Source organism: Vigna unguiculata, chromosome 3, assembly GCF_004118075.2.
Source record: "Vigna unguiculata cultivar IT97K-499-35 chromosome 3, ASM411807v1, whole genome shotgun sequence".
Classification (NCBI taxonomy): Eukaryota; Viridiplantae; Streptophyta; class Magnoliopsida; order Fabales; family Fabaceae; genus Vigna; species Vigna unguiculata.
The window spans coordinates 199,251-211,276 of record NC_040281.1 but is presented as its reverse complement, the minus strand read 5'-3'; the positions used below and the strand labels follow the sequence as shown (position 1 = coordinate 211,276).

General features: G+C 30.2%; 3 protein-coding genes and 1 long non-coding RNA gene across 6 annotated transcripts; 3 read left to right on the top strand and 1 right to left on the bottom strand.

The window, feature by feature from the left end:
* Positions 1-200: 200 nt before the first annotated feature.
* Positions 201-1,184, top strand: LOC114179126 (uncharacterized protein At3g17950). Its single transcript, XM_028065349.1, has 2 exons — positions 201-453; positions 562-1,184. The coding sequence occupies exons 1-2, from the start codon at positions 370-372 to the stop codon at positions 1,036-1,038; spliced, it is 561 nt and encodes a 186-aa protein (XP_027921150.1). The 5' UTR covers positions 201-369; the 3' UTR covers positions 1,039-1,184.
* Positions 1,185-3,400: 2,216 nt separating this feature from the next.
* On the top strand, positions 3,401-3,921 carry LOC114176844. Its single transcript, XR_003603064.1, has 3 exons — positions 3,401-3,431; positions 3,561-3,685; positions 3,831-3,921. It is a non-coding gene; the product is annotated as an uncharacterized LOC114176844 (long non-coding RNA).
* A 2,527-nt stretch (positions 3,922-6,448) lies between these two features.
* Positions 6,449-8,846, bottom strand: LOC114177745. The gene has a single exon (XM_028063251.1). It carries the CDS (start codon positions 7,200-7,202, stop codon positions 6,711-6,713), a length of 492 nt encoding a protein of 163 aa, XP_027919052.1. The 5' UTR covers positions 7,203-8,846; the 3' UTR covers positions 6,449-6,710.
* A 98-nt stretch (positions 8,847-8,944) lies between these two features.
* Positions 8,945-11,597, top strand: LOC114177744. 3 transcript variants are annotated; one of them, XR_003603200.1, is made up of 8 exons: positions 8,945-9,126; positions 9,233-9,364; positions 9,497-9,657; positions 10,098-10,187; positions 10,471-10,629; positions 11,011-11,098; positions 11,223-11,314; positions 11,415-11,597. XR_003603200.1 is itself a non-coding variant. In XM_028063249.1 (7 exons), exons 2-6 carry the CDS (start codon positions 9,235-9,237, stop codon positions 11,083-11,085), a joined length of 615 nt encoding a protein of 204 aa, XP_027919050.1. In that variant the 5' UTR covers positions 8,945-9,126; positions 9,233-9,234; the 3' UTR covers positions 11,086-11,098; positions 11,223-11,439. The 3 variants fall into 3 exon arrangements, 2 of the variants coding, with proteins under 2 accessions (XP_027919050.1, XP_027919049.1); XM_028063249.1 differs by having other exon boundaries at positions 11,223-11,439; XM_028063248.1 differs by lacking the exon at positions 11,415-11,597 and having other exon boundaries at positions 11,011-11,387.
* The last annotated feature ends 429 nt before the right edge of the window (positions 11,598-12,026 follow it).

The window sequence follows — 12,026 nt, the reverse complement described above, 5'->3', positions numbered from 1 at the left end:
AGGGGTAAAAACAAAATAACGGTTTTCGGGAAACTTGAAAGAAAGAAGGAAAAAAAAACTAAAATTAGTAAATTTTACAATTGAATTACCTACTGTATACTTAATAATCTATTACCTCTGTTTTTCCCTCTACTTATCTCTACACTTAATGTTAATTTATTATATTACACGAAGGGAAGTAGAAAAAAAAATTGTACTAATTTGAGAAGTTTGAATCTGTTATTTGGGTAAATCTGTTGGAACCATGATTCCTTGGTAGTACTGACAAACAGTAATCACTTCACAAACCACAAACTCAACTTAGTATTAAGTTGTGTTGTAGTAACCATTATTGTCATCCCAAACACACCTTTACAGGAACACTCAACAATGCTAGATCCGGCCACTGAACTGCTGCCACCACCATCTTCACCCACCAATTCATCCATTTCCTCCTCTGATCTTGACACCGAGGTAATACTTTTATGCTCCACAAAATCAAACCCAACTCTCATAATTCCTAAAGTTTCATTTTTTCCATCGATTGATTTCATTTTATTTCTGGGTTTTGGATTTTCATAGTCTACGGGATCCTTCTTCCATGACAGAAGCACCACACTGGGCACTCTTATGGGTGTGAGCTTCCCGGCTATTACCTTCAGAGCCTCCGACAGCCACCCACATTCAACCATCTCCGCCGCTGCCGCCGCTGTGGGTGGCCCCCAGAGGGCTGCAGAGTCTAAGAAGAAGAAGGCCATCGTGGCTGCGGAGCGGCGGCGGAAGTGGTGGTGGCTGTGCAGGGACGGCGACGCGAGGCCGGCTTCTCTCGGTGAGTTTCTCGAGGTGGAACGGCGGTGCGGCGACGGCGCGTTTTATGGTGCGGCGGCGGAACTTGAAGGAATGGTGATGGATTCGCCAAGGAACCACGGCCGGGCTTTGTTTTCCGACGGGAGGGTTCTTCCTCCGTCGGGCGTTGACGACGGAGCATCGACGGCGGGAAGTCTTTGCAGTAGATTCCCAGTTTTACTCACCGGGATCTGTAGCGGCGGCGCTGGATAAGATTGAGTTTGAATTTTGATTCTTTCCTCTCTTTTTTTTTTAAATAAACTGAAGAGAAAAAAATGGTTGATAATTTTTTTTAAGAATCGTTTGTTATTATTACAATTCTTATATGTTGTGATTCACATGCAGACTTTTACTTTTTACTCTTATTTGGATAATACTATTTTCAAGAGTTCTTTAAATAAATAGAATAAAAGGGATTCACCTAAAACATAGATGATAATAAACAAAACTTTTAGTTCTTTGAAGAACATTATAGTTTTTTTTTTTCTGATATTATATAGCATTGTGTGGTATGATATGGTAATCATGCATTTACTATTAATAATATTATTATTTAAACATAGGGGTCGATGTTATATATTATGTTATTGTTCATAAAGTTTATTTATTCAAAGAATCAAGCAATAAAATAATATGTACTAAATTGATTTTGGTTGATGAATGTCTCTAAACAAAAGTGACTAAATTGCACTCTTTATTCAAAAGGGCCACGTCGTTTTCGAATTGGAGTTCGAAAGTATTGCTTCTTTCCTTTTTTTTTCATATTCGAAATTTAAAATTTAAGCAAAATACACAATAATAGACGTGAATATGATAATTTTTCTCAAAAAAAATTATAATTTCTTCCGGTAGTTGTTTCCAAAATAATCAACTATTATCTTCTAATTGAACTCCTGTTTTAAAATAATTAATTCATGATTTTTTTTGTATTTATTTAAACACTCGGAGAAAAAACAAAGTTTTTTTCAACGGAATCAAGATCACAGAGTGTGTTAATATGTTGTCGAACTCTGCCCATGTGTAATGAATAATGTACATGACGACTTGATTTATTTACTATAAATAAAATAAATAGTAGACTAATCAAAACTTAACACGGACAATTATATTTATTTTAAAACTTAATTTTAGTTAATTTTTTTCATACTTAATATAAAATTAAACTTTTTATTATTGTAACAAAGTAAATAATTATATTTTATATTTTTCTAAGTTTGAAACTAATTAATTAATTTCAAAACAACTACTAAAAACGTGTTTATAAAAGAAAATTATATAATAGTTTCTAAAAAAAAGAGATGGGGTAATCTGTTGAAATTTATGAAATAATTGCATTTAAATAAATTTAGAAGTTAACTCAACTTGATTTTAACGATTTGCTTATCCAAATTTGACTAATGAAAACCCGGAATACAATGCAAAGAAAACAACACATACTTGTACAAAATGAAATTAGTGTTTCATTTATTTTTTAAGCCATAGATAAAAAATCCCAAAAATCTATTTCTTCATAACAGTAATAATAATAAAATTGACATTTTTGTATATTTTTATCTTTTATGATGCAAATTGTTTATAGATTTATTACTAAAAGAAGATTAAAAAAATATAATTTGATGGATTATTAGTTATATCTATTCTAGATACAATAATTAAGGATCGTGAATTGACTACTTATCGGTATGATACAAGTGATTTTTTTATTTTTTTATTTATCTTTTAAGTTGAATTGAGTGTGAGAATCTAATAAATATGTATATATGTCCTATCCACTATCCACGTATGAAATTAATTAATTGTTATTAAATTTATATTTGATATTTATATAATTATTTATTTTTTAATATTTGATATTGTAAAAAGTAAAATGTGTATTTTTGACAATTAATACTTGATAACATCGTGTTTTATTTGTTGTGACTTTTGATTTTTTTTTGTAAAAAGTAATTTAATTAATATTTAAAACAATATACATAGATATATCTTATATATTATATTACATTGATAGTAATTATTTTGATTTAATATATTTTTAGTCTCTAAATAATTTTTTACATCCAAGTGTGAAACTAAAAACATAATTAATTTCAATCAATTATTTTGTAAGTCATTTTATTTTCCAAAAATTTATAATAAAATTAATTAGAAAACAAATATCAACAACAGTTTACTTTCCATATTATTACTCAAAATAGGTAAAAAATCAAATAAAGATGTTGTTTGATTTTTTACTTTCCATATTTATCACAATTTTATTTTATCTTTTTCGCAAAGAGTTAAAACAAAAATCTATCCAAATTTAAAATGTCTGTAACTTCAATTTAAAATTATTAATTTATTAATTGTACCATAACAACTCTCAAAGAAGTTAATGACTAAACTAAAAATTATTAAGAAAAATATATTAATCCTTAAATTGAAGACGGAAAAATATATTAACTAAAAATGAAAAAACAAAAGTATTTTGAGTCAAGAGTTTAACATTTATCGTAACAAAAATACTATATATTTTAAGTATCTATCCCAAAATACTATATATTGAGTCAAGAGTACTCTCTCGTCTCATTTCCCATCACAAGAAAGTAAGAACAGTTTTTCTCTCTTCGGTGAGTCTTCCTACTCTATTCCTTTTTCTTTCTCATTTTCGATTCTGTTTGTTGAGAATTTGTTGTTTTTCTTTTCTTTCTTGATAAATTCTTTGACCTTATTTAACTCATCTTCTGATTTTGTCCTAGGTTTTCTTCCGTGTCTCACTCTTTTTTGCGAAACATAGTTCACATTCTGCTGTGTCATGGCTGTGAAACTAAGGTATTTTGCAGTATCAAATTGAATTGGGTTCAATTTCCAGATTCTTCCATTGGTAAGCAATATGAATATTCTACCCTAAATCCTCACTAAGATTGTTTCTTGGTCTTGTAAGATGAATATACTTGTTATTTGAAATTGGATGGTTTTATGTTCCTTCATCGATTACCGATACACGATTCTTCTAATTCTTTTTACAGAACATGAGAAACACAATAGTATCGAAGCAGACCTCGGATCCAGAAAAACAAAGGTTACATTAAAGAAACATGCTCTTTTACTACATTTTCTTGTGCCTTAAGGTATGTTTTCCTTTTCTCTTTCATCAATTCTTTTATACTAATTTGACATTATTTTTTATTTTCTTTATAAATACAAAAAATATTTTTTTTATAATCATTTTAGTCCTAAAGTGACTTATCAAAATTTCCTTCTCTCATCTTATTTAATTATGATCTTATGTTTTGACGGTCACAATCTTGTTTCAAACCAGTAAGGCTTATTATGATTCATCAATTGATCTGTATGGCCAAAAAAGAAGAATTAAAGAAAACAGACAAGATAAAATCATTATCAAAAAAATGTTCTTGAATAAGAGTGTTTGTGTTGTATATGTGAACTCAAATTCCTATCCTGTATATATCGTAGTTATTGTTCGATGAATGCTTTTAGGATAAATGATACATGTCTATTGTTATGTGATTCAACTGAAGGTGAAAAATTGGTCAATAAAAATTGATAGAAGGAAGAAAGATCCAGAAAAATAAAAATGGAGCACTGACATTTGTTGTCACTTAAAGATCTGGTATGTTCATTCATCTTTTCATTTATTCTGGAATTTTGCCAAATGATGGGATTGGTAACCATATCGAATCTCTCACTGTTTTTCAAATTTTGGTAGAAAAGATAAGTAATTTGAAGTTTTTAAAATTGATAATTTATGAGTTTACACTCACTTTCTTAACTCATATATAAATAAAATAAACTACTGACTGCAAATATTTTTAGTAAACCGTTTACTTAAATTAAGTCATGCATAGGATATATTAAAAAGATGGTTTATTTTGATGATAAAACATTTATTTAAAAATTTACATCACAGTTATAACTGGTTAAAATTTCACTTGATATTAAAACTATACAAACATATATCTGATACATAAAAATTGAAAATTGAAAAGTAATATTAATACCAAATTATTACAAAGTAAATGTTTAAAAAAAAAGTGCAGAAGGGAAATAGATAGTGTTCAAATATGCGACTAAACAAATTAACAAAAAATATTTAAATTAAAAATAACGTTTACAAATATTAAAAATATTTTAAATTCAATTGAAAACAGCATTTCAAAAGGTATTAAATTTTTAAAATTTAGTAAGGCGTAAAACATAAAACAATAATCATTAAAATATTGTAAAAAATATTCCAAATAAAAATATGATGTTTTAAAAGAAAAAAAAAACTCCAACTATTTGTGTATCATAACATGATTTCCGAAAATATATGAATAAATATTACAAAAGAACGTTGTTTAAGTTATAAAAATTGCACGAAGAAATTTAGCGTGATAAAGTTTCAAAACTTGAAAAATGTGTAGAAATTAAATTTAGATTTTTTTTTAAATATGTAGAAACTTTAATGAAAAACATTAAAAAAAATTAAAAATCATCAAAGTGAAGAAAATATATTTTTTTTCCTGAAAAGTATAAGTTAAACCATAGAGAAAATAAAATAATATTTCAAAAAGTAGAAATGTGTAAAAATAGTTAAATTTTTTAGTTTACAATATAAATCAAAAGAAGCATTTTCATTTACAATAGTTAAATTTTCTTCAGATCATGAAAATTGAATTCATTTGCCAGAGCAAAATTGTATTAATAATCTTTAAGCAGGATTTGAATCTATGTTTCGTTGATAAAAGAAAATTTAACTATTGTAAAGGAAATGCTTCTATTGATTTATATGGTAAACAAAAAAATTTAACTATTTTTACACATTTCAACTTTTTGAAATATTATTATATTTTCTCTATGGTTTAACTTATACTTTTCAGGAAAAAATGGTATTTTCTTCACTTTGATTATTTCTAATTTTTTTTAATTGTTTTCATTAAAGTTTCTACATATTTTAAAAAATATATAAATTTAATTTCTACACATTTTTCAAGTTTTGAAACTTTATCACGCTAAATTTCTTCATGCAATTTTTATAACTTAAACAAAGGACGGTTCTTTTGTAATATTTATTCATATATTTTCGGAAATCATGTTATGATACACAAATAGTTGGAGTTTTTCTTTTCTTTTAAAACATCATATTTTTATTTGGAATATTTTTTACAATATTTTAATGATTATTGTTTAATGTTTTACGCCTTACTAATTTTTAAAAATTTAATACCTTTTGAAATGCTGTTTTCAATTGAATTTAAAATATTTTTAATATTTGTAAACGTTATTTTTAATTTAAATATTTTTTGTTAATTTGTTTAGTCGCATATTTGAACACTATCTATTTCCCTTCTGCACTTTTTTCTTACACATTTACTTTGTAATAATTTGGTATTAATATTACTTTTCAATTTTCAATTTTTACGTATCAGGTATATGTTTGTATAGTTTTAATATCAAGTGAAATTTTAACCAGTTATAACTGTGATGTAAATTTTTAAATAAATGTTTTATCATCAAAATAAACCATCTTTTTAATATATCCTATACATAATCTTATGACTTAATTTAAATAAACGGTTTACTAAAAAATATTTGCAGTCAGTAGTTTATTTTATTTATATATGAGTTAAGAAAGTGAGTGTAAACTCATAAATTTGATAAAACGTTTACAGATATGCTATGCTACTACTGTTTCTACACATTCACAAAATTGTCACTTTTTTCGAGGGAAAACTCCTTTAATTGATGAATGAACAAGCCAAGGAAGTTGAAGCAAAGGATATACACAAGAAGTCCTTCATCAAGCTTGCATGCCATCCCACGCAGCTCAGATATTTTGGTTTGCGATAAAAATATATGAACTAATTCTAACATCTAAAGGTATGCTTACAAAAAATGAACATGTATCATGGAGTTTCATCAATGGTTTCCAGCGCCGGTCTCCAAGATCTCTGTTTGGAGTACCTTTCAACTGGTTCTGGCTCCCTCACCACCTGATTCGCAGCTTCTAATCTCTTAAGCTCCGAAGGGAACATGCAAAATTCACCGAAAACTGGAAAAATCTTTGCCAAGTTGTTAAAACTTGCATGCTTGGTTGCTCTTGATGCTTTGTAGTTAAGAGAGCTCATTTCTTCATGGGTTAGAACAGAGTAGAGAAGTTCCATTGGTAGAAGGAAGTAAAATTTGCGCCTTTGGAGTTCCTCATCGGCTAGGAGCCCTTGAATGCGGTGTCCCACTTTGAGGTAGGTAGAGTCACAAACAAAGTGTCCAGGGTATTCTAGCATGAGTTCTGCAGCTCTGATTGGTTTTGTGTAGGACTCTAACCTCCCATCCAAGAACAACACCTTGAAGACCCCATTGGCTGATAAGGAAGGTGTGCAAGAAGCTGCGTTGCCCATTTCTGAGAAAGACACAGAAGGGTTTCAAAATTGGTATTTCACCTCAGAAATGTCAGAGTATTTATCAGGGAAGGTGCCTGGTTGTTAAGAAAGAAAGAAAGAAAAATAGCAGATTGTCGTTTTCTGGCTCAAGGTCCATAGTTGGGTAATCAGTTAGCATATCTTTATTTCGATATTCTGATTTTAATATTTTGCTACTGAAGTTTGTCGTAAGTGTTTGTTATATCTTTATAACCAAGTTTCCCATCTGGCAGAGGCTTAGTTTTATGCAGATACGAAATTAAGAGAAAGTGGGCGTGTCTTCGGGTATATAATCTATTTGCCCCTTGTGTTAAAGATCATCTTTTTTAATTAAAAGAAATAGGCCAACCTGGCAAATTTGGCCTATTTTGACTTCGATGTATATGGAAAAATGACGCACATAACTTTCCAGTTTGTTTAGTTTTGTATTTCTTAGGGTGTATTTGTTGAGAGAAGTGGAGACTAGTTTATTGCAGTGCACATGGGAGGGATGGAGAAAAAGTTTAGATAACCTCACTCAAGGACACTACCAAACTAATGATTAGATATGGTACTGTGTAATTTCTTTTATTTTATACCATTTATAAAGGATTCACCTGATATCTGCTAATGTCTACACATGCACTTTGTTTTGGTTGATATGAAAGTAGCATCTGCATTTGAGGGCAAACGTCAAATCTCTTGGTATCCAGTCACCATCCAATGCTAGCTTGCACTATATTCCCATCAACTCATGTGGTCTGCTATTAATATTTTCCACACTTTTACTCAAACACACAACAGTCTCTGCTTTGTCAATTATTAAAGAACAGCTGAAAGAAAATCACCCAGTTTTGTGTTTGATAGGTTCTTAGTTTTCTTCGAGTGTCAGGATCTAATTTTAATAGGATGTTTTCTTGTAGTAAACCTGTTGGGAGAGTAGTTGGCTATAACCAAAGTCATAGGGTATAAAGTTTGATTAAAAAAGGTAGGTAAAAGAGTGAGAGAAGTATTAAATTTGCTTGCTGAATTAATAAATGAAGAATCTTAAGTAGGACAACTAAATGATTGGCCTATAATTAGTTGTCATAGGGTTTAAATGTACATTGAATGTTTTATCTGATGGGTTTTCTGCTTGTTCCCTATCCAACAGAAGGAATGATTGGCAAGGAGCGGTTCGGTTGTTGCTTAGGTGGTTGACATCAGCCACAACATAGAAACACACACTTCACAAACTGTTAATCTACTTGCTCTCTTTCCTCATTTCTTCTAGAACCCAATATGAAATGCAGAACATAGAAAAATGAAGTAATGGGAAAGCAAAAAGATAAAGAAAAGAAAATTTAAATTACTTAAAAATATACTTCTGTTTTTTGTACTTTTTTATAGGCACTGAGTATGTATGTTCATGCACAGGCAAATTGGTTCCAGCTCCAACCCATACAATCTCTGGCCAGTTAAGACCAGCTGTTTGCTTTGCACCTAAAGAAAATCAACAATAATCATAAAGATCCCTTTTTTCTGTTTGCTAGCTCAAAAGTAGCACCTTTTGGTGCCCAAAAGGGAAATATCGTAGGGATATTATATTAGTTAACTCCTATAAAATATTTTTTAAAATTAACACAGTCATATATATATATATGTATATATATATAGTTGTATGATTAGTTTATATTAGTGGTTAAAGGTAAAATAAGAATAACCGCGACATTAGGCTAAGCGATAAAAAATATCTTTTATACTATATATACTGGTTTGTGGCGTTTAAAGCGGTGAGTGGGGCCAAACCAATGAGTAAAGGACACGTATGGTGGAACAGGGATTAACGACACGTTGGGACGTTGAACTCGAATAACCTCATCTCCAATGAGTTAACGTTCTCCACTCGTCACTGCCGTTGCTTCTTCTACTTCTCCTTACACAGGTAAATGTTTCATGTCTGTACTTATCACTTCTTTTGAACGCTCGGCAAGATTTTATGTTTTCAGAGCTTGCTAGTTGCTGCGTCAGCTGATTCCTCTCCTCTTCAGGGATGGCTTATGTTGCGTATGGAAATGCAAATTGCAACTCTTTATTCCAAAAATTTGCGAGAATCCATGTTGGTATTTCTGCTTTGCCATTCTTCCAGCTGGGGGTAAACTCTTGTACAGTTTTTAACAGAGGTACGTTAATTACTAATCTGCTTCTGTAATTTGTGTTCGCCTAATTGCAATAGCGATGCTTCTTTTCTTCCCTGAAAATTGCAATTATTTTTTAACTAAGCTTGTTGGTGTTTGTTTGAGCTAACTATTCAGGAACAGTAATTCCCCTGTGCTTAAACCGAAAGAGGAGTTTTGCTCTGTCAGAGAATAGATTTAATTGCAAGTTGCCAAAGAAAGAGAGATTCTCTATCCTTACAAGTAGAAATTCTTCCAACCCTAGTGGAAGTACGGATGAAAACTCTAAGGAGACAGAGGTAAGTATGAGTTTAGACTATGAAACTTGAAATCTACTGGCCAATGGAGATTTTATTTGGCTGGAGTGTGCTATCAGATTTATATTTTAACCATGAAACTTGAAATCTTTAGAAGTTAACGATAAAACACGGTTGCAAACCCCAAATGTCAGGTTTTTGCTTTTTTTTTTTCAGTTAATCCTAAGTCTGCTCTCTGATATGGTATCAAAACCTATTTTAATGAGGTTATGATATTTTATGCTGTTGTCTTCTGGAAATTATGACCAGTGAAGTTGTAATTAATTAAGATTTAGTGTTTCGGTTGTAAAAATAGGTTCAGTAAATGGAGAGTAGAATGACTGCTTTGTTGTATTTGTCTGATTTATACTTAACTCTGAAATCTTCTGCTTGCTTTATCAGCCTCTCAAACATTTAACAAAATGAGATTTTGGATGTTACAGAAGACACCATTTGGATATACAAGGAAAGATGTTCTGTTAATTGGACTTGGGATTACTTTACTTGGCATTGGCTTAAAAAGTGGATTAGAGGTACCTTCGTTTTTTGCTTATTCAACATCTTTTTGTTTTTTTATATTTTTTGTACTTCAACATCTTTTTGTTTTTTTTTATATTTTTTGTACTTCAACATCTTTTTTCTTAGCTTATTCCAATTCATAAGTGAGAAAGTACGTAGTCTGGAGATTATTAACAAATGGTTCAGGTTCCTTGTAAACAAAGAACTCTCATAGTGTAGCTTCTTTGAACTGCTTTTGCCAATGATGAAATGTATAACATATGTACTAGGGTTAATTCATACAACTCTTCTTTGTAGTTTGCTGGAGTTGATTCACTACAAGCAGGAAATGTGGTTCAGCTAGTGCTGGTTTTGGGCCTCACAGTTGGGTGGATCTTCACATATGTGTTCAGAGTTTCAAACAAGGAAATGACATATGCACAACAACTACGTGACTATGAAAGCAAAGTAATGGAGGTACAACAATCTTAACAGGGTTGCTTTTTGAGCCAAATCTGTGAAAATAATTACTTTTTGATTGAAGTGCATGTTTGGGTGTTGAATATGATATTTCCCAGTGAAATTTGACCTTTTTCTAATCTTTTTCAAGCATCTTGTAATTTGGTTAAAGACATCATATCTAGTTCCATGATATCATAACCTTTTTATTTTCAAGAAAACATGAAAGAAATTGAAAAGATCATTTATATTGGTGCTACCACATGAACTAGTTATAAGCAAAACGGTGTCCCCTAAAATATTTACAGTGACATGTCATGGCCAAACTTCAAACAATTTAGATGCAAACCAGAAAATATTACAAGACACTAAATAATTTTGCCTCTGTTGAATCTGCAGAAGCGGTTAGAGTCCCTAACAGAAGCAGAGCTACAAGCACTCCTTGAAGAAGTTGAGGAAGAGAAGAGACGCTAGCTAGTGGTCGCAGGTGAACAGAAGTAGCTTGTTTGTATATATACACTGAAATTTTGCCAAACTCATTGAAACAGAAATTTGAATCTATATGGAAATGGAAACTAGTTCAGAGAGGTTTTAGCTATGCTTTTTTTCAGTTTACTCATGGACAAAGGGACGAGAGTTCAAAATTCTTTAGTGTTCTGTTCACAAAGAATTCCTGATCGAGGGAACTCTGTTGGATAGGATGGTAATGCTTTTAAAATCCATATATTTTGTGATTTTTTCTGTGATTTTATGACTCATTAAGTATCTTTCTGTGATTTTTTCTTCTCCATTTTGGAGACCAGTGTTTATAATAGAAGTTATAAACGAGGAAATTGTGTTTCTGATACTGATAAAGATCGGGGGAAGTGGTAGAGTTGACAATCGTAATGGTGGGATAAAGCTATCATTTGATGTTTCTTAATCATTGAGACATGAAATTGGATGGAAATGACGGTGGGTAATCTATACAGTTTTTCTTTTCAATTTTAAAAAAATTAAATAAGTATAAAATCAGACAAATAAGGAGGTAAAAAGAATTCAAATTTGTAGAGTTAAATCTTCTTTCTTTTTACATTTTCTTACCATTTTTTATCCCCTCTTATTTATATCATCCAAACAAACACATACACATATATAAACATCTTATTTTTCCTGTGTTTTTATTTATCGCTTTTATTTCCATCATTTTCATTTTACTTTTTTTCCTTAATTAAAACAAAGTAGATGTATTATTTTGATGTATATTTTTTGGATGAGTTATTTTATCGCTATAATTCTCTGAATGAGCTATTATTTCTCGAAATAACTCATTTTAATGTCAAATTTCATCATAAACAATCTATTATTTACTTTTTAACGTTCATTATAACTCTTTTATATTTAACAATTTTTTTTAATTATAGAGCGAGTGAGTC

Coding starts and splice junctions, on each gene's coding strand:
- LOC114177745 (XM_028063251.1), bottom strand. CDS start 7,202: ATGGGCAACGCAGCTTCTTGCACACCTTCCTTATCAGCCAATGGGGTC.
- LOC114179126 (XM_028065349.1), top strand. CDS start 370: ATGCTAGATCCGGCCACTGAACTGCTGCCACCACCATCTTCACCCACC. Junction 454..561: donor CCTCTGATCTTGACACCGAG/GTAATACTTTTA, acceptor GGATTTTCATAG/TCTACGGGATCCTTCTTCCA.
- LOC114177744 (XM_028063249.1), top strand. CDS start 9,235: ATGGCTTATGTTGCGTATGGAAATGCAAATTGCAACTCTTTATTCCAA. Junction 9,365..9,496: donor TTGTACAGTTTTTAACAGAG/GTACGTTAATTA, acceptor CTAACTATTCAG/GAACAGTAATTCCCCTGTGC. Junction 9,658..10,097: donor AAAACTCTAAGGAGACAGAG/GTAAGTATGAGT, acceptor TGGATGTTACAG/AAGACACCATTTGGATATAC.